Source organism: Mytilus edulis, chromosome 13, assembly GCF_963676685.1.
Source record: "Mytilus edulis chromosome 13, xbMytEdul2.2, whole genome shotgun sequence".
Lineage (NCBI taxonomy): Eukaryota > Metazoa > Mollusca > Bivalvia > Mytilida > Mytilidae > Mytilus > Mytilus edulis.
Window position 1 is genome coordinate 11379275 of NC_092356.1, and position 20984 is coordinate 11400258.

Here is a 20984-nt window from a genome sequence, read left to right on the forward strand (position 1 = left end):
GGGACGATAACAACATATATACTAAGATGTGTTGAAATGAGACATGACCATAGCAGTGTTTTTGCTTTTTCCAGGAAATTCGACTGCTGAAACGTTATGTGATGAAACGTTAACAACTATTTATGATAGTAAGTTTAACCATACATGAAAAGAAAAAGATGCCCTTTTTTAAAGTTGACTTTGAACTAGCTGCCGGATACTGCGAGTACTCATAGATCTCTACTAAGTGTATTTTTGTTGTTGGGATGCACAAGTACTCGACCACATCAACTCTGTGTTTTTGTATGTCTATGTCTAAACATCTAATGAGTTAAGCCTTTTTCAACTGATATGTATACTTCGTTCTTATGTTATACTGTTACATCACTGTTCCAGGTAAGGGAAAGGTTAGGATCCCTCTAATGTTTTTTTACCCCGCCACATTCTGTATGTATGTGCCTGTCCCAAGTCAGGAGCTTTTAATTCATTGGTTGTCGTTTGGTTCCTATGTTATATATTTGTTTTTCGTTCATTTTTTGTATATAGATTAGACAATTAGTTATCCTTTTTTAATTGTTTTACATTTGTCATTTCGAGGCCTTTTCATAACTGACTACAGGTTATGGGATAAGCTCATTGGTCAAGGCCATACTGTGACTTACACTTGGTTTTTTTCTGTGTCAATTGGTCTCTTGTGAGAGGTTGTCTCAATGGCTATCGTAACACGTCTTCTTTTTTGTATCACAAGTCAAAATAAAACTGACAAAGCCATAAGAAAAAATGAAAAAAATGACGAAAGTAAAAACAACAGTACATACAACTCATTATAGCAAACTAAAGATTGAGAAACACGACCCCCCCCCCCCCCCCCCTAAATGTGGTGATGATCTATTGTTACTTTATATATGTACAAGTAAGCGCTGCATTGACTTTGTCCACACTTTGTCCGCAGGACAGGACCTGTTATCATAACGATTGTTCAAACGTCGAACGCAAAACCAAATAACAATAATTGTTACTTTACAGCATACTAGTCAATAGGTCTATAATATTTAAAAAAAACCCAACATATTTATATACTTTGGTAGCCGATTTTGTCAATGATTTAATGTTTATTGTTTTAGAAGTGTTAGTGGAATTGCATCGGAAACAGACAATCAGAGAAAAAAGCAGACATTCTCATTTTTCTGAAGAACAGTCAAGTATGAAATATGAACCTAAAGGTAACAGTTTGATCTTTCTTTGAATATATCTTATGTAAAGTTACATGTAAATGCTCTTCATTTCAAAACAATTTACCTGTTGGATAATGTTTGAAACTCTGTAATGAGTTTTTTTATTAATATGTTGTACTAACGATGGATTGCTATGTTCTTTAAAAAAGAATGGAAAACAACACGATTAATAATTTGTTGCGTCCGAAGCGCTTTTCTGGATTTACATTCACCAGGAACGCTCAAAGCGAAACATTTGAAATCCAAAATATGATCAGTACCGAAAAGAGCTATAGTCAAAAATACCTAAAATAAAAAGCCAAATTCATCTAAAGCCAACTTTGCCTGAGAGAGTTGAAACCTAAGTATTATAATAATTTCAAAATTTATAAACGGACAATTTAGTAAAGTTTGTTAAATCATGTCAGTATCGACTACTGAGCTGATGATACCCTCGGGGACTGATAGTCTACCAGCAGAGGTATCGAACCAGTGATGTAAAAAATGAAAAACAACGCGTTTAATAATTTATTGCGTCCGAAGCGCTTTTCTGGATTTACTTTCATCATGTATAGCAAATATAATATATCAGGTCAAAACGGGTATAATATGGTTATAACAATGATGGAGAATAGCAATTTCAAATTGGAATACATTTTATGCATGCACCTTTACTCATCACAACTAGTACAAGATGACAAAGTTCGTCCTTTTCGTTGTCTGGAACGGGAACTCATCACAACTACAATCGAGAACTAAGTGTTGTTGGAAAGTGGACATCAAGTTCGATGCCTCGTGTGAGACTAGTCTTACTGTAACGCTCTTGCTTGTTTAAGATACTTGGTGTGTACTCATTTCCCCTTTCAAACATACCATCATTATCGTATGCAATTCGATATTCGAACCGTTTATGTATAACAACACACTTTGCCAAATATTTATTGTATCTGTGTAGGTAAAGATGTAGCATTTTAACTGTTTGTGTTCTCTGTAATATAAACAATGCCTTGTAGAATTAAAGGAAACCATTTCCTGATTGGATGAATTGACCTGTACAAGATTGTTGTTAACCAACTTTTATACATGTATAAAACGGCAGAGGGGTACATTTTGTACCAAGGGGACATTCAAACTTAAAAGACGAACAAAGATTGACAACGCATACTAAAAATAAAAACAAAAAAATATTTATAAGTGGTATATACAAATAATGCAATCATAATTCAAGATTCAAGGATAGAAATAGAGTAAATTTGTGTAATACCACCGTTGTTTTCCTCTATCAGTCTTTGTTAAATTTGTTTTTTTAATGCAGAAGTTATCTGCGTTTCAAATAATCAATTACTATTAAAAAGAATAATCTTTTATTCGCACATATTATCCAGGCCTTCTGAATCCGCCTAAGGGGACATTCAAACTCAAAAGTCGAACAAAAATTGACAACGCATAAAAAAAATAAAAACCCAAAATATTTATTCTAATGCAATTTGGAATGCTAACTAACTCATTATCAATTGAATAAACGGAATTCACATAGATTTAATAAGATGTGATATGAGTGCCAAGGAGACAACTCTCCATCCAAGTCACAATGTGTAATAGTTAACCTTTATAGGTCAAAGTACGGTCTTCAACACAGAGCCTTGGCTCACACCGAACAACACATTTGTGTTTGTGTAATTAACGATATTTGCTCCTCATATCATACATTACACTACAAACTCCTCAGAGTCTGAATTGACCAGTTTTTGTGCTCGACCAGTAAAATCGAGCACACATTTTACTCGACTAGTCTCGACATTGTCTCGACTGTACTTAACTGTACTTAAGTGTACTCGACTAGGTCTCGACTTTACTTAATTAGTCTGATTCAGTACTTGATTATCTTTGTGTAGTCTGAAATGGTCTTGACCAAGGCTCGACCTGTCTCGACCTGTCTTGACTAGTCTCGACCTGTCTCGACTAGTCTCGACTCAGTCTCAACCAGTCTCGACCTGTCTCGACTAGTCTTGACCTTCAAATTTAGTTTTGACTGGTGTAAATCAGCCCATCTAACTAAATTAAATATTGATCTTACAAAATTCAAGCTTATTAGGTAGTTTGATTTATTGCTGTGAAATGAAAGAATTTAATTTTACAATATGTAAAAAAAAAAATTATATAAAAATTCAGATAGGCATCTTTAATTTTTTTTATAACTTTTTCAAATCAACTTGGATTTTCATCAAACTATGCAGATATCTTAGATATATATCAAGCTTATTGAATCTCATTTCATTTAGTTTTTTGTTGTATTGCTGTAAAATTTAAGAATTAAAGTCATCTTTGTATAAAAAGCTAGAATTTGCAATTCGGACAAAATAGAGATAGTACACTTTAATTTTTTTAATAACTTTTTCAAATCAACTTGGATTTGCATCAAACTATGCAGTTATCTTACATATATATCAAGCTTACTGAATCCCATTTCATTTAGTTTTTTGTTGTATTGCTGTAAAATTTAAGAATTAAAGTAATCTTGGTATAAAAAGCTGGAATTTGCAATTCGGACAAAATAGAGATAGTACACTTTAATTTTTTTAATAACTTTTTCAAATCAACTTGGATTTGCATCAAACTATGCAGTTATCTTACATATATATCAAGCTTACTGAATCCCATTTCATTTAGTTTTTTGTTGTATTGCTGTCAAATTTAAGAATTAAATTAATCTAGGTAAAAAAAGCTAAAATTTGCAATTCGAACAAAATAGAGATAGTACACTTTAAGCTTTTTAATAACTTTTTCAAATCAACTTGGATTTTATTAAAACTATTTACAGATTTAGCTACCTTGGTGATCTTACTAAATCCCAGGTTGTTATGAAGTTTTAAAATATTTTTTTGTCAAATTTAATGACATGACACTATACATGATTTAATTACATCAGTACACGTGAGTTTTACAGGTAAAAAGAAAGCCCTACTTTTCTTAAACTCGTGTATTACTTATCTAGTGAATTGAAAGCCCTGCGATTTAGATTTAACAGGATGTTGCAACTTTGAATAAATGTTATTTAGAATTTAAAACTCTCTGGTAGATGTGATCTTTTTAATAAGTTTGCCCCAAGCAGAAGGTATTGCTTTATAAATCACCACAAATCAGAAGAACTATTTTAATAATTTCTAATGTTTCATCCCTTTTTGATATATTTATATAGTGTATATCAAAAGGAATAAAACATTAAAGGAATTATATTAATATTTTATATATACTTATTCCCAAATTATGAGAAAAGATATATGTCTAATATCGTAGCTTTTTGACCTAGGTTAATTAAATTCTTGAATTTGACAGAAATACACCAAACAAAATAACAAATAGTTTTAATAAAATCCAAGTTGATTTGAAAAAGTTATTAAAAAAATTAAAGTGTACTATCTCTATTTTGTCCGAATTGCAAATTCTAGCTTTTTATACCAAGATTACTTTAATTCTTAAATTTTACAGCAATACAACAAAAAACTAAATGAAATGGGATTCAGTAAGCTTGATATATATGTAAGATAGCTGCATAGTTTGATGCAAATCCAAGTTGATTTGAAAAAGTTATTAAAAAAATTAAAGTGTACTATCTCTATTTTGTCCGAATTGCAAATCCTAGCTTTTTATACCAAGATTACTTTAATTCTTAAATTTTAGAGCAATACAACAAAAAACTAAATGAAATGGGATTCAGTAAGCTTGATATATATGTAAGATAACTGCATAGTTTGATGCAAATCCAAGTTGATTTGAAAAAGTTATTAAAAAAATTAAAGTGTACTATCTCTATTTTGTCCGAATTGCAAATTCTAGCTTTTTATACCAAGATGACTTTAGTTCTTAAATTTTACAGCAATACAACAAAAAACTAAATGAAATGGGATTCAGTAAGCTTGATATATATGTAAGATAACTGCATAGTTTGATGCAAATCCAAGTTGATTTGAAAAAGTTATTAAAAAAATTAAAGTGTACTATCTCTATTTTGTCCGAATTGCAAATCCTAGCTTTTTATACCAAGATTACTTTAATTCTTAAATTTTACATCAATACAACAAAAAACTTAATGAAATGGGATTCAGTAAGCTTGATATATATGTAAGATAACTGCATAGTTTGATGCAAATCCAAGTTGATTTGATAAAGTTATTAAAAAAATTAAAGTGTACTATCTCTATTTTGTCCGAATTGCAAATCCTAGCCTTTTTTTACCCAAATTACTTTAATTCTTAAATTTTACAGCAATACAACAAAAAACTAAATGAAATGAGATTCAATAAGCTTGATATATATCTAAGATATCTGCATAGTTTGATGAAAATCCAAGTTGATTTGAAAAAGTTATAAAAAAAATTAAAGATGCCTATCTGAATTTTTATATAATAATTTTTTTTTTACATATTGTAAAATTAAATTCTTTCATTTCACAGCAATAAATCAAACTACCTAATAAGCTTGAATTTTGTAAGATCAATATTTAATTTAGTTAGATGGGCTGATTTACACCAGTCAAAACTAAATTTGAAGGTCAAGACTAGTCGAGACAGGTTGAGACTGGTTGAGACTGAGTCGAGACTAGTCGAGACAGGTCGAGACTAGTCAAGACAGGTCGAGACAGGTCGAGCCTTGGTCAAGACCATTTCAGACTACACAAAGATCATCAAGTACTGAATCAGACTAATTAAGTAAAGTCGAGACCTAGTCGAGTACACTTAAGTACAGTTAAGTACAGTCGAGACAATGTCGAGACTAGTCGAGTAAAATGTGTGCTCGATTTTACTGGTCGAGCACAAAAACTGGTCAATTCAGACTCTGAGGAGTTTGTAGTGTTAGTACGCTATTACTTTAAATGTATTTAGAAAAGAATATTGAGATGAATAGGGAAGATGTAGTAGAAAGGCAAGAAAATCGTTCAGATGTTCAAGATGGCAAAACAAGAACCACGGCTGACGTTGTTGGTAAGTTAAACATAGAAACGGGTAGTGTGTGACAGAATGATTTTGAATCTATTAAAATAAAAAATTTCAAAATGTAGCAGTCATTCGGTCATTTACTAAAGGCACTGTAGGGTTGAACTATTACACATGCATATAAGATACAACTGTTCCTGCTGCAAGTGCTGTCTGTGTTACAAAGCCCATCGGCGGATCCAGAACTTTTTTGCAAGGGAGAGGGAGGCCCGTAGACTGACCCAAGAGACACGCTTCAGTGATTCCCTATATAGTCAACTACATTTTCCAACAAAAGGGGTCCCTCGGCCCCATAAGTCCGCTTAAGGTGACATTCAAACTCAAAATCGAACACAGGTTGACAACGCAGAATAAAAATGAAAATCCCAAAATATTTATAAGTGGGATATACCAATAATGCAATCAGAATTCAAGATTTAAGGATAGAAATGGAGTAAATTTGTATAATACCATCGTTGTATTCCTCTATTAGTCTTTGTTAAATTTGTTTTTTAATGTAGAAGTTATCTGTATCAAATAATCAATTACTATTTAACAAATAAAATAAAAATATTCTTTTATTCGTACATATTGAACAATTCTGTTTTTAATACTTTATGATGTTTGAAATAACAGTTTTAAATGATGCCAACTAACTCATTATCAATTGAATAAACGGAATTCACATAGATTTAATAATATGTGGTATGAGTACCAAGGAGACAACTCTCCATCCAAGTCACAATATGTAAAATTATTTTATTGGTAAGTTAAACACAGACACAGGTAGTAGTCAATAGATTTATATTGAATCTATTGGAAAATACATTTACAAAAGTGTTCTGTCATTTGAACATTTTTAATTTTTTTTTCTTCTTAATGTATAAGAACAAAAGATAATTTAAAATCATAACACCGGCATAGATTAAATAAGATGTGGTATGTGTGCCAAGGAGACAACTCTCCATCCAAGTCACAATTTGTAATAGTTAACATTGATAGGTCACAGTACGGTCTTCAACACAGAGCCTTGGCTCACACCGAACAACACATTTGTGTTTGTGTAATTAACGATATTTGCCCCTAATACAATACATTAGTACGCTATTACTTTAAATGTATTTAGAAAAGAATATTGAGATGAATAGGGAAGATGTAGTAGAAAGGCAAGAAAATCGTTCAGATGTTCAAGATGGCAAAGCAAGAACAACGGCTGACGTTGTTGGTAAGTAAAACACAGAAACGGGTAGTGTGTGACAGAATAATTTTGAATCTATTAAAATTAAAATTTTCAAAATGTAGCAGTTATTCGGGCATTTATTAAATGCACTGTAGGGTTACACTATTACACACGAATATAAGATATAACTGTTCCTGCTGTTAATACTGTCTCTGTGTTATAAAGCCCAGTGGCGGATCCAGAACGTTTTACAAGAGGGAAGGGGGACCGCTCCAGTCACGCTTCTGTTATTCTTTATATAATCAACCACATTTTCACACTTAAGGGGAGCGGCCGGGTCCCAGCCCCCTCTGATCCGCCAAAGGGACATTCAAACTCAAAAGCCGAACAAAGATTGACAACACATAATAAAAATAAAAAACCCATAATATTTATTTGTGATATAGATACAAATATTGCAATCAGAATTCAAGATTTGAGGATAGAAATGGAGTAAATTTGTGTAATACCACGGTGACCGTTGTTTCCCCCCATTAGTCTTTGTTAAATTTATATTCTTTTAAATACAAAAGTTATTTGTGTTTTAAATATTCAATTACTATTTAAAAAAAAACATCTTTTATTCGCACACATTAGACAATTTTTGTTGTTGATATTTGATGATGTTTGAAATGACAGTTTTAAATGATGCTAACAAACTTATTATCAATTGAATAAACGGAATTCACATAGATTAAATAAGATGTGGTATAAGCGGTAAGGAGACAACTCTCCATCCAAGTAAACATTTCTAATAGTAAACCTTTATAGGTCAAAGTACGGTCTTCAACACAGAGACTTGGCTCACACCGAACAACACATTTGTGTTTGTGTAATTAACGATATTTGCCCCTAATACAATACATTAGTACGCTATTACTTTAAATGTATTTAGAAAAGAATATTGAGATGAATAGGGAAGATGTAGTAGAAAGGCAAGAAAATCGTTCAGATGTTCAAGATGGCAAAGCAAGAACAACGGCTGACGTTGTTGGTAAGTAAAACACAGAAACGGGTAGTGTGTGACAGAATAATTTTGAATCTATTAAAGTTAAAATTTTCAAAATGTAGCAGTTATTCGGTCATTTATTAAATGCACTGTAGGGTTACACTATTACACACGAATATAAGATATAACTGTTCCTGCTGTTAGTACTGTCTCTGTGTTATAAAGCCCAGTGGCGGATCCAGAACGTTTTACAAGAGGGAAGGGGGACCGCTCCAGTCACGCTTCTGTTATTCTTTATATAATCAACCACATTTTTCCCACTTAAGGGGAGCGGCCGGGTCCCAGCCCCCTCTGATCCGCCAAAGGGACATTCAAACTCAAAAGCCGAACAAAGATTGACAACACATAATAAAAATAAAAAACCCATAATATTTATTTGTGATATAGATACAAATATTGCAATCAGAATTCAAGATTTGAGGATAGAAATGGAGTAAATTTGTGTAATACCACGGTGACCGTTGTTTTCCCCCATTAGTCTTTGTTAAATTTATATTCTTTTAAATACAAAAGTTATTTGTGTTTTAAATATTCAATTACTATTTAAAAAAAAACATCTTTTATTCGCACACATTAGACAATTTTTGTTGTTGATATTTGATGATGTTTGAAATGACAGTTTTGAATGATGCTAACAAACTTATTATCAATTGAAAAAACGGAATTCACATAGATTAAATAAGATGTGGTATAAGCGGTAAGGAGACAACTCTCCATCCAAGTAAACATTTCTAATAGTAAACCTTTATAGGTCAAAGTACGGTCTTCAACACAGAGCCTTAGCTCACACCGAACAACACATTTGTGTTTGTGTAATTAACGATATTTGCCCCTAATACAATACATTAGTACGCTATTACTTTAAATGTATTTAGAAAAGAATATTGAGATGAATAGGGAAGATGTAGTAGAAAGGCAAGAAAATTGTTCAGATGTTCAAGATGGCAAAGCAAGAACAACGGCTGACGTTGTTGGTAAGTAAAACACAGAAACGGGTAGTGTGTGACAGAATAATTTTGAATCTATTAAAATTAAAATTTTCAAAATGTAGCAGTTATTCGGTCATTTATTAAATGCACTGTAGGGTTGAACTATTACACATGATTGAATATAAGATATAACTGTTCCGGCTCTAAGTATTGTCTCTGTGTTATAAAGCCCAGTGGTGGATCCAGAACCTTTTGCAAGGGAGAAGGGGCCGCTGACTGACCCAAGGGGGAACCGCTCTAGTCACGCTTCAGTGATTTCCTATATTATCAACCACATTTTGTTCCCAAGAAAGAGGGGACCGGGCCCCCTTGCATCCCGTTTCTGCCGATTAAGCCTGTAGACGACAATACATCTGACAAAATTACACACACACATGTCTTAGCTTGAGACACATATAACATTTATATTTGTAAATCGTCTTATTTTTTTATTCGTACGCATTATTTTTTTTTTCTAATATTTTATAATGTCTAGAAAGCTTAAGTTTCTGCTACATAACTCACAATCAATGGAATGGTAGGGATTCGTATACATATATGGGTTCGTGTTTATTTTTTAATTCTTTTTAAAAGAGATAGGTGAGATGAATAGGGAAGATGTGGTAGAGAAGACAAAACAAGCTTCATCTGGTCACAATATAAATTTAAGAACCCAAGCTGAATTTATTGGTAAGTAAAACACAGAAATAGGTAGTATGTAATAGATTTATTTTGATACTATTGGAAAATAAATTTACAAAAGTGTTCTGTCATTTGGAAAAAAGATGCAGTGCAGGGTGAACTATTTTTTTTTTCTTCTTATAAATAATAATAATAGTTAATTTAAACTTATGACACCGGCAGTAATGTTGACCGAAGTGTTGAGAATTACTTCATCATAGATATCAATAAATGCACCTGTCAAAATCTGTTAAAACATGATATGATAATAACAGTATATTAGATCAGTACTGGAATGTTGGTTTCGGATACTTAACACTTCTACGAATCCGTGTCTCTAAAGGGTTGGTTAATAAATATATGTACGCTCAATTTATTTTATCATACAACCTGTGTTCATTGTTATAGTTACGTGCTTTTTTTCTCTTAAAAGTGCAGAATATAGTTGTCCCATACATGTGTCATAAATGATTGAATGTATTTTTTCGACAATATTCTGTAAGAATGATCTTAACCAATAAACGATTCCTTAATCAAATATAAACAGATATATCTTGATACAATCTGAATCTCTTTGTAGACATGGTTTCAACGGAAAAAACAAACTACTGCAAGCTAGTGGCATTGCTAGTTGACACTGCAAGTCATGTTATCTGGACATATATAAGAAAACAAATACTTGGTTCCACTAGTTTTGAGTCATTTCTGAACATAATCGAGGAAAAGCACAAATTGATTCACGTGTACGAAACAAATGCATGTTGTGAATGTGTGTTTGAATTGATAAATGGTTCAAAATTAATATCTAGAAAGCAATTACTTCTATTGTATAAATCAGATGTATCTAAACAGATCAAAAATCACGCAAAATATATCGACGGGAAAGTTGTCCGAGTCTGTACCTGTAAATATGTTGCAATAAAAGACATAGATGTGAAAAAAATTGATATAACACTTGCAAGCCATATTATTTTAAAATGTGGAAAACAAGAATTAGGGCTAGATAGTTGGATAACGCAAATAAAAGAAGTGCGCAATGAGATATTCCATATATCAGATATGCAAAGAGTTTCAGATAACAAATTTAACAGGAAATGGGAAAAAGTTAAAGGATCTATATTGGGAATAGCTCAACTCATTAACAGTGAATTTGCTGAAATAACCACGAAAAAGATTCAGCAAACTAAAACGATTACTTGTATTCCTGATTATATGCTGAAGTATGAGATTCTTTGTCGTGACTACTGGAGAAACAAATGTGCCGAATTTGAGGTAAGAGGATATTTGTAATGTGTTCGTTTAATACGACGATTAATCTGGGAAAATGGTTAAAACTATAATTCTTATGGCGTTATTTTGTTACACGTTCAAGCTGAAATTTTCCTTTAACATGTGCAACACATTTTTACTTTAAAGCTCCCTCCTTCATTATGTTCAGAAAAAAATATTTAGTGGAAACATATTATTTGCAAAACAAGTCTGCTTTCAATTCACATATAACTTTTTTGCTGACAGAATACATGTAAGTTACGTTTTGTTGAGATTCTATGGATGGATAAAATGATTTTGAATGAAATTTGAAGCCAAGTTGTCGAAATATTTTGAATTCTGTTTGAAAATGATATCAAACTGAAATGAAATATGTAATATTACTAATTCTTTTTTTGAAGAGAACTCAGATTGAAAATTTCCTAAATAAAGAAGAGGCTCTTCACATACACTCTCCAAAGGTCTGCAGTACATCCATTGGAAGAGATTCCCAGAAAACCATGGAGAAAATACGTAAATATCCAGAATTATAAACCTACGTTTTTATCGAGTATATAATTGACCCAATCAGCGAACATTGAACAACTTTACAGAAATTTGTAACATTACAGGATTCGACATCATACACAAACACCTATATATTAAAACTTTTGGACTTTAGATCAAAGTAAAAGGAAATTTTAAAAAACGTACACAAGTTTAAGATAACATCAAAAAGTAAAAAAACACATACTAAAAATATAAAGTCTTGTTTATTATCAACAATAACAACGAAAATACAAATACTTGCGTAGTGCATGGATTATACACACACCATGATATTTGCCAGTATTTACTTAACATGCATACATATCTATATATGTATACACCTATGTTAATAGTTAACATATATCAAGTTAAAGTGTTTGTACAAAAAACAACCACGTGAAAGATCCTATTTAAGTTATTCTGTGAGGTCAATGCAATTTTTCATATGGTATGGATACCTCAATTCTAAAGTGACAACATGGTATTAACAGTAGTAATAAATAACAAGTTTTAACAGGGTTGCAGGTTATCTTTAGTTTCAGTACTTTCCGCGATTTGGTAATGATCTTATGGTTTTTGCCTGTCATTTGTAGACTATCTGACATAACCAGAATGATTTTTGAATGTTGAGATAAGAAGATGTGGTATTCTTACTAAAGAGGCAACTATTCATTAAGAACAATTGATGTTGATGTAAATAGCTAAGCATAACCGTGCGGATTTCATTAATTAACAAACCACATATATTATTGTAAGCTTTATTTATAGTTTTGCTTGATTCTTGCTTTTGTTTTAAACAGAAAATCTTAATACTATTGTTGAAAACATCAATATACTGATCAAAGTTTTTGGGAATGAACAAGACATGAATACGTTAAAGGATACAGAATCAAGGAAACAAGGTATGTTTTTTCAAAGAAGGTCCTTATTGTCATATAGGTATGATACTTGTGACAAATACAATTATCAACAACAAACAAAATAGCAATTGATTTGAATACATTTATATATATTTTAGACAATTGTTCATGATTGTTATATATATATACCTCCCAATTGATACGATATTCCCGTGCTTGAATTTCCTATCATGATTTTCTTGACAGAGGGTTACTGCTCACAAGGAAGCTATTAAACCAAGAGTTCCAAATGGTGAAGTTGAAATCATCCCGTCGTAAATTTTACGGACGCCATCACGAGTTGGTTGACCGTTATGGAATAACCGTTTCACAAAGGATATCGGATATGTTCCTTACGTCGTAACTACAATCCCCTTCCCTTTCATGAATGTGACCTACCGAATTAGACTATTTACCGGATTTGTAATCACATAAGCAACACGACGGGTGCCAAATGTGGAGCACCTGAGATCACCCCTAGTTTTTGGTGGGGTTCGTGTTGTTTATTCTTTAGTTTTCTATGTTGTGTCATGTGTACTATTGTTTTTCTGTTTGTCTTTTTCATTTTTAGCCATGACGTTGTCAGTTTGTTTTAGATTTATGAGTTTGACTGTCCCTTTGGTATCTTTCGTCCCTCTTTTATATACTCGTTTCAGTATTTTATATTACATTTGTCTACACCAATACATTTTACAGCGATAATGAAGCTTAAAAGACAAACCAATATATATGTATATACTAGCACAAACAACTACACAAGAGTCTCATGTCCACTGCTCTAAAGATTATTTTATAAAGGATCATGTAACCTTTATTTTCACTTGGTTTATGTATGAAGGATTTATCATGACAAATAGTTTTTTCTGTATCAGATTTGGAACGAAAAAGCTCTTTTGATATTTCTATTTTCATTTTATGCAAACACCTGTATATGGTATCCCGATGACATAATTTGATGTACAATTACATGCATTTTGATATTCTGTGCAAAAATATACTAATATGATGTTATTGACCCTTAAATAATGTGCAAACATCTCTGTATTAATAAGTGATTAGGTTCATTGTAAGCTTCTAAAACGTCCTTACATGATGTGTTTTCATTGTTGATATGGTCAGTATACATGACAATGATAAGAAAGATAACTGTCAGAAACGGTTCCGACCTGCTTCTTCGAATTTACTATAAATCTGGGTAAAATGCGTAGATATCGTTTGGAATATTGTTGTGATTTTACAAGGTATAAACATTGGCACGTTGATACATGTAACTTGTTTTAAAGATAAGAAAATCACATCTTATATTGTGGAAAATTGTAAAAATATAAATTGCATTTCGGAGGAAAATTTAGATCCATACTGCAGCTTGTTGAAATTGTTTCCCTGCTACGGCGAAAATGTGATAAAACAATTTTGTATGACAAAAGAAAATTATATTGTGAATTACCACTTGATCATTTCATATACCAATTCAATCCCAGTCATTTCTAAAAGTATTTCATAACAATATCTTTATTATTTCTACTATAAAACTTGGAAATGGGGAATATGTCAAAGAGACAACAACCCGACCATAGAACAGATAAAGCAGAAGGTCACCAAAAGGTCCTCAATGCAGCGAGAAACTCCCGCACCCAAATCATGGTACAACAAATCCGGTTGTATACGAAAATAGGTCGAAAACAAATATTCTCGTGAATTTGATAGTTGTAGGTAATTAATCCTACATTGTATTGCAGAAACAAGTTTTATGTGTCACAAAAATATGTCTTTGGGAATTTCAGAGCACCATTATTTGTTTATCTGTTTTTTTATACAATATTTTGGAAACTTGATCTTACATGGCTCCTAAATCTAGTACACAGGTTACATAAGGGGGGAAATTTGATCACTTCCAGTGATGGTTATCTTCTTATATGCAAGGAAATGTTATGTGAAATTTTTTCTATAGTACTGGTCAGGATAAAATTTTACTAATGCCAAGTTTTTCTTGATTTGAAACAAAGATAAATTCTGCAAAATTTTTTAAAAAGTGCAAATTTAATAAAGACTAACAGGGGAAATCATTGGTAGTATTACACCTTTAGTTTACCCCTAAACAAATATCTATTCTAGTTAAGTGTTAATGGACGGCATACTAAACTTTGAATTATGCAAAAGAAACTAAAATTAAAATCATACAAGACTTAAAAAGACCTGAGACTCCTGACTTGGGATAAGCGCAAAAATGCGGCGGGGTGAAACATGTTTTAACATCTCATCCCTCCCCCTATATCTTTAGCCAATGTAGAAAAGTAAAAGTATAACAATACGCACAGTAAAATTCAGTTCAAGAGAAGTCTGAACACATTTTATCCAGTCATGCATATTTATACCGATATGAGTTGATATTAATATTGATTCGTAGAGTGATAAATTGATTGCTTGATAGGTGTTTAGCGCCACCTTCAGCAATAGAAATAACATAATATGCTTTGGAAGCCAAAATTATCTTATAATGCAAATTTTCACTACTAGTATATGATGTGCATTTATCTTTATATGGAATGCATATGACGTTTTGTAACACGCAAATACCTTTATATAGTGTCCTGTTGACATTATATTAGGGGCAAATACATGTATACGTATATGATGTTCATTTTCCCTTATGTGATGTGCACGTAGTACATGGGAAGAACCACTGACCTTCGTTCGGAAAACGAACACTTCGAGTCAATTAAGATTGTAGTCGAGCTTACCAGCCACTTGTGGGATTCAATGTCACAACCTTAGTGTTGACAGGCTAGTGATACAGTTGTTCTTCTTCTTAGACCACTTGTCCAACAAGTCCCTCCCCAATCCCCATTAAGAATGAAAAGAGAAAATAGATGAACTTCAAATCATAGCATAAAAATTGCGCGCAGCTGATATTACGATTTCGTGCATTTATTTTGCTGCTTCAACAAGACAGTAACCCAAAACATCAAAGGTTTCGTGGGAAGCAGTTCATATTTTTAACTCCAGACTGTTAACAGGGCTAATTCTTTTAAATTTCTTGACAAAAATCATTATTTGTCACAAAAGGGTAGTTTGTTTCCATTGAAAATGCCTTTCCTATTTAAGGTAGATGATAGGTATATATTTCCCGAAAATGGAATTTTATTGTACTTTGCCATAATGAAGACTTAACAATGCTTTTTTCAAAAACATAATAAAATAAATGGGTCACTTTGCTGTATTTAAAGCTATGAGTCGTTGAAATTGCCTAAATCTGATGATAATGATCATGAAAAAAACACATTTTTGTTCACAAAGAGAAATCTATGGGATAGAATTTTGAAATAAATTGTGAGAAAATAGGTTTCATAAAAAGTTTTTAGGAAAAAAAAATAAAAAAATTGTGTCACCGAAGTAGATTTTTTAATGAAATATTTATCTCCCCTGAAATGGCTTAGTTGAAAAAATTGATCATGAAAAACAAATGTTTGGTATTTGTTTAAATATTTTGATTAATGCAATACATCAGCAAGTTTTCGTCATATAAATAAACAGTTTAACCAATATAATTACACATTTGTTTTTTACTGGGATAGTACAATCCAAGATGGCGGTTTACCATGAATATTCTTTAAAGTTTCTTCTATAAGATATTTAAACAAACAATTCAAGCATTTTCATTTTTGGTAAATTTTGCCTTGGTGATTAAATCAGCTGTTCAAATTTCTCTTTATGTAGTACTTTTCTCAAGATATTATTAGAAAAAAGACTGAAAAAATAAAGGATAATAACTCCTATTATGGATCAGTTATTTGTAACAAAAATTAAGGGGTAAAAAGTAATAAAATGAAGCGGAGATTTTCTTGTAAGTGGAAAAATTGTATTCAATTATCATATTGATAATTTGCGGACGTATAAGGATATGGCGAATGTCGTCGTTGTCGTCGACCGAGACATTTGTTTTCCGGACAATTACTTGAGCATAGGTATATGGATCTCTATTAAACTGAACCTCAAGGTGTCTTAATACAAAATGATGTTTATGAAGTTTGGGATTGATTTTTGGGGATTATGTCAAAATGAGGTTTACCTTGAAGTCTTGAATTCTAATATTCTGAATTTAACCGTTTATTTAGATTTTTAAGTTTGGGCCGCGCTTTCAAATCAGGACGAAATTGTGATCCAAAGGGTTCAAAATTAAATTGTGTTTCATTTCTTGAAAACTTGAATCATTTGGGTTCTGTGGTATGCCGAATCTAAACGCGTATTTACCTTTTGTTTATTTTTGACTTTTTTTTTCAAATTGGTCCACATTAAGGTCCAAAGGGTCCAAATTAAAATGTGTTTGATTACGACAAACATTGAAATCTTGTAGTCATTTATACGCTAAATCTAACTGAGATTATTGATATTGGGCTCGGTTTTGAAATTGGTGCACTTTCAGATCCGAAGGGTATAGAACTACATTTCTTTGATTTTTACAAATATTGAATTCGCAAGGTTCTTTCATATATTAAACCAAACCGTGTATCTAAATTTAAGATTTTGGTCCCCGTCATGAAATTTGTCCACCCTGAGGTCAAAAGGGTCTACTATTAGACAAATATCCAATTACATTTTGTTAAGATCTTACAAAAAATTTATTCTATGTCTCAAACCTATGATGTTTAAAATATTTAATCACAATTCAAATTCAGAGCTGTATCACGCTTGAGTTTTATTTCCATACTTTTTGACTTGACCAGAAAAACATAAAGTTTTACACCTCTATCCTCTCGCCTCTATTGTTAAGATATTAATCCAAAGTTTCAACGTTTTCAGCAGAGTATGTTTTATCTTAGGTTAAAATAGAATAATGGTGTGGTAAATATCAATGAAATTAAGTTTCCTGAAGTCACAGACAACTTCATCACTTTAAATTCGTGATGCAATGCTGATGCAATATTTTATACATGTAATAGCAATATAAATTGAATGCAATTTCTTTTGGTATTACAAACAAAAGAATTTAACATGTGTATGTGTGTGTTGGTGTGTGTGTGTGTGTGTATTTATGGGTGTGGGTTGGGGTATAAATTTTTATGTTTTTCAAAGGGTTGTCTTAAAACTATTCTCCTTCTTCAAGGTTGAAATCTGAACAAATAAAAAAAAATCGCATGTTGTGTCCTAGCCCGCAAGACCTTTAACCATGAAAGAAAATGGCTCTAGGTAGCTGATTTATCATTTTTTGTCATGTTTACTGATATATTTGTAAATATGATCGTGTCTTCCAATGTGAAAGGAAAGCTCTCTCTATAAATAATTTATTAATATGATAAAACAACAAAACACGATTTTTAGAAATTGCTAAAATGACAAAAAAATGACATCACATTTGAATTTGTAAAACTGATCATCAAAAAATGAAAAATGACGTCACATTTAAATGAATAAGACAGAATTAGGATTGATTTAAGATTATATTTGACTTGAAAATAGACTTCATCCTTTTGTTTCAATATCGATTTTTTTATATATCGTCTCTGTTTTGATGGTATCTATTCAATATTTCCGTTGATAGCAATTTTTAAAGCTGACTATCTGAATTTAGTCAAAACTGAAAATTCCCCCTTTTTTACCTATTAATTAAATTCTTAAATTTGACAGCAATGAACCAAACAACCAAATAACCTGGAATTTTGTAAGATCAATACTAAATTTAGTTAGATTGATTAATTCAGACCAGTTGAGACTAAATTTGAAGGTCAAGACCAGTCGAGACTGAGTCGAGACTGGTCGAGTCAAGTCAAGTCTGGTCGAACCTAGGTCAAGACCATTTCAGACTAAACCAAGATCATCAAGTACTGAATCAGAGTTATTAAGTAAAGTTGATACCAAAGTCGAGTACAGTTCAGTACAGTTAAGTACTGTCGAGTCTAGTCGAGTAAAATCTGAGCACAACATATAGTCTTTTCAGACTCTGATAATTTTGTAGTACAATCTTATTAAAATGCAGATCGTTGGTGTCCCAGCTTTGCTTAAAAGGATATATAAACTCTCCATTCTTATTTCTTTATTAAAGATCATTTGGGATTCTCTGATTTTGTCGGATTGATACAGGTGTAATACCACCATTGATTTTCCCCAAAAAAATGTGCAGAATTTATCTTTGTTTCAAAAAAAAAAAATACTTGGCATGAGTAAAGTTTTATCCTGTCCAGTACTATAGAAAAAAATTCACATAACATTTCATTGCATATAAGAAAATAACCATCATTGGAAGTAAACCAATCAAATATCTCCACTTATTTTATCTGTGTACAAGGTGTAGTCACCATGTAACCTCAAGATTACAAAATTTTCTATAGAAATCCCAAATAAAAATGTTTATGGCACAGAAATGTTTTTACTGCAATAAAATGTAGGATTGATTATCTACAACTGTCAAATTCAAGGGAATATTTTTTTAGACCTTCTTTCGTATACAACCGGATGTGACGTACCATGATTTGGTGGTATTACACCTAAAGAAGACATTATTGTACAATAAACTGAATATAACTTTTTTCCTTTGTTATACTGGTTATTTCAAGCATTTCTGTCAAGTTTTGACATAATCAGTTCAATAGTTTGAGAAAAATCTAGTATAATGAAAGACGACATCTACAGGGATTCGATTAAAATTTCTTCGACAAATCAAAACCAAGCCGCATCAAGATAGAATAAAGTGTGGACCAATAAATGATCAAATATCTATCTTATTTGCCTACAAACAGTTAAATATGACACACAAGATGATTTTAAAAGATAAATACCACTATTGGACCTCTTTGTCTTCTTTATAAGGTCTCTTTTGGTCTATTTATACCTCTTATTTCCTCAAATTTCAACTTTTCAGGCCAATAAATAAAAATAATGGGGTAACTTTCACTCATTTATGGTAGAAATGTTATAAGAAATGAGTAATTGAAGCATTTTAGCAGAATGAACAATCCATATAAAAGTTTACTGTCTCCAAGGAGGTTTCAATAAGTCCTTACGTAAAAATAAAATTTATGCCGCGTTCCAGACAGCGACATAAAAGGCTTCTCTTTTAGTGAATAATTTGTTGTTACAGCATTAAAAATAATTTCATGTACTTATAACTATATATTATTTTAATTATTTCCTAGGATAATGTTCTATCATAGCAGAATATAAGAAATAAGGAGAAAAAGCCTCCCCCCCCCAAAAAAAAAAGACTATCAACTGAATATTCATGGTAGAGTCCTATTTCAAGACAATGTTCTCATAAAATATGTTTTGGAGACTCGATCCACTCAGAATATTTCATTTTTTTGTAATATTTCACTTAAATAGCGAGAAATTTTAACACATGAGATTACTCATAAGGTCAAAAGTGCATGTACAGCTTCCCATATTAGGTGTAATACCACCATTGATTTTCCCCTATTAGTCTTTGTTAAATTTGCACTTTTCAAAAAAATGTGCAGAATTTATCTTTGTTTCAAATAAAGAAACACTTGGAATGAGTAAAGTTTTATCCTGTCCAGTACTATAGAAAAAAATTCACATAACATTTCATTGCATATAAGAAAATAACCATCATTGTCATTGGAAGTTAACCAATCAAATGTCTCCCCTTATTTTATATGTGTACAAGGGTAGTCACCATGTAACCTCAAGATTACAAAATTTTCTATAGAAATCCCAAATAAAAAATAATGGTGTTTTAAAATATCCAAGACATATGTTTATGACTCAGAAATGTTTTTACTGCAATAAAATGTAGGATTAAATACCTACAACTGTCAAATTCAAAGGAATATTTTTTTAGACCTACTTTCGTATACAACCGGATGTGACGTACCATGATTTGGTGGTATTACGTCTACGCACCATCAAAAATTTGAAGGCTGAAATTGTATTTGCTCATTTAATAATTTCCAGAACAGAAAGAAAAATGAATTGGGATCACAGTAACGAATGCATAAAAACAGGATATGTATCTTAAGCAGATCGGTTATTAAATTGTTTGTATAAGGAAAAACAAATGTTTCAACTTCAATAAAACGTTGACTTTTTTACAATTACACGATTAATTTTAATTTTATCAATGTTTGATTTTTTCCTCATTTCCAATAATTCAAATTGTTGTCAAAATTCCGTTCTCCCTCCTTTACTTGTAAATTTATACCGATAAATTTAATACTTTGGAACTAGTACGTAAACAAAACAAAATATCTATGAATATTATATATCTCCCAAAAAGAGGCGTGGTTTGTGA

At 31.5% G+C, this 20984-nt stretch overlaps 1 protein-coding gene across 2 annotated transcripts in view; it reads left to right on the forward strand.

Annotated features, from left to right (window-relative positions):
- The window catches only part of LOC139502092 (uncharacterized), a 36281-nt gene that overhangs the window by 9184 nt on the left and 6113 nt on the right, over positions 1-20984 (forward strand). The window contains exons 6-15 of one of the 2 annotated variants that reach the window (XM_071291447.1): positions 75-128; positions 1104-1202; positions 6077-6175; positions 7293-7391; positions 8281-8379; positions 9270-9368; positions 9957-10052; positions 10624-11315; positions 11714-11825; positions 12641-12742. In XM_071291447.1, coding sequence (XP_071147548.1) covers positions 75-128; positions 1104-1202; positions 6077-6175; positions 7293-7391; positions 8281-8379; positions 9270-9368; positions 9957-10052; positions 10624-11315; positions 11714-11825; positions 12641-12742 — 1551 coding nt within the window. The remainder of the gene's footprint in view (positions 1-74; positions 129-1103; positions 1203-6076; positions 6176-7292; positions 7392-8280; positions 8380-9269; positions 9369-9956; positions 10053-10623; positions 11316-11713; positions 11826-12640; positions 12743-20984) is intronic. The other variant, XM_071291448.1, reaches the window with a different exon arrangement.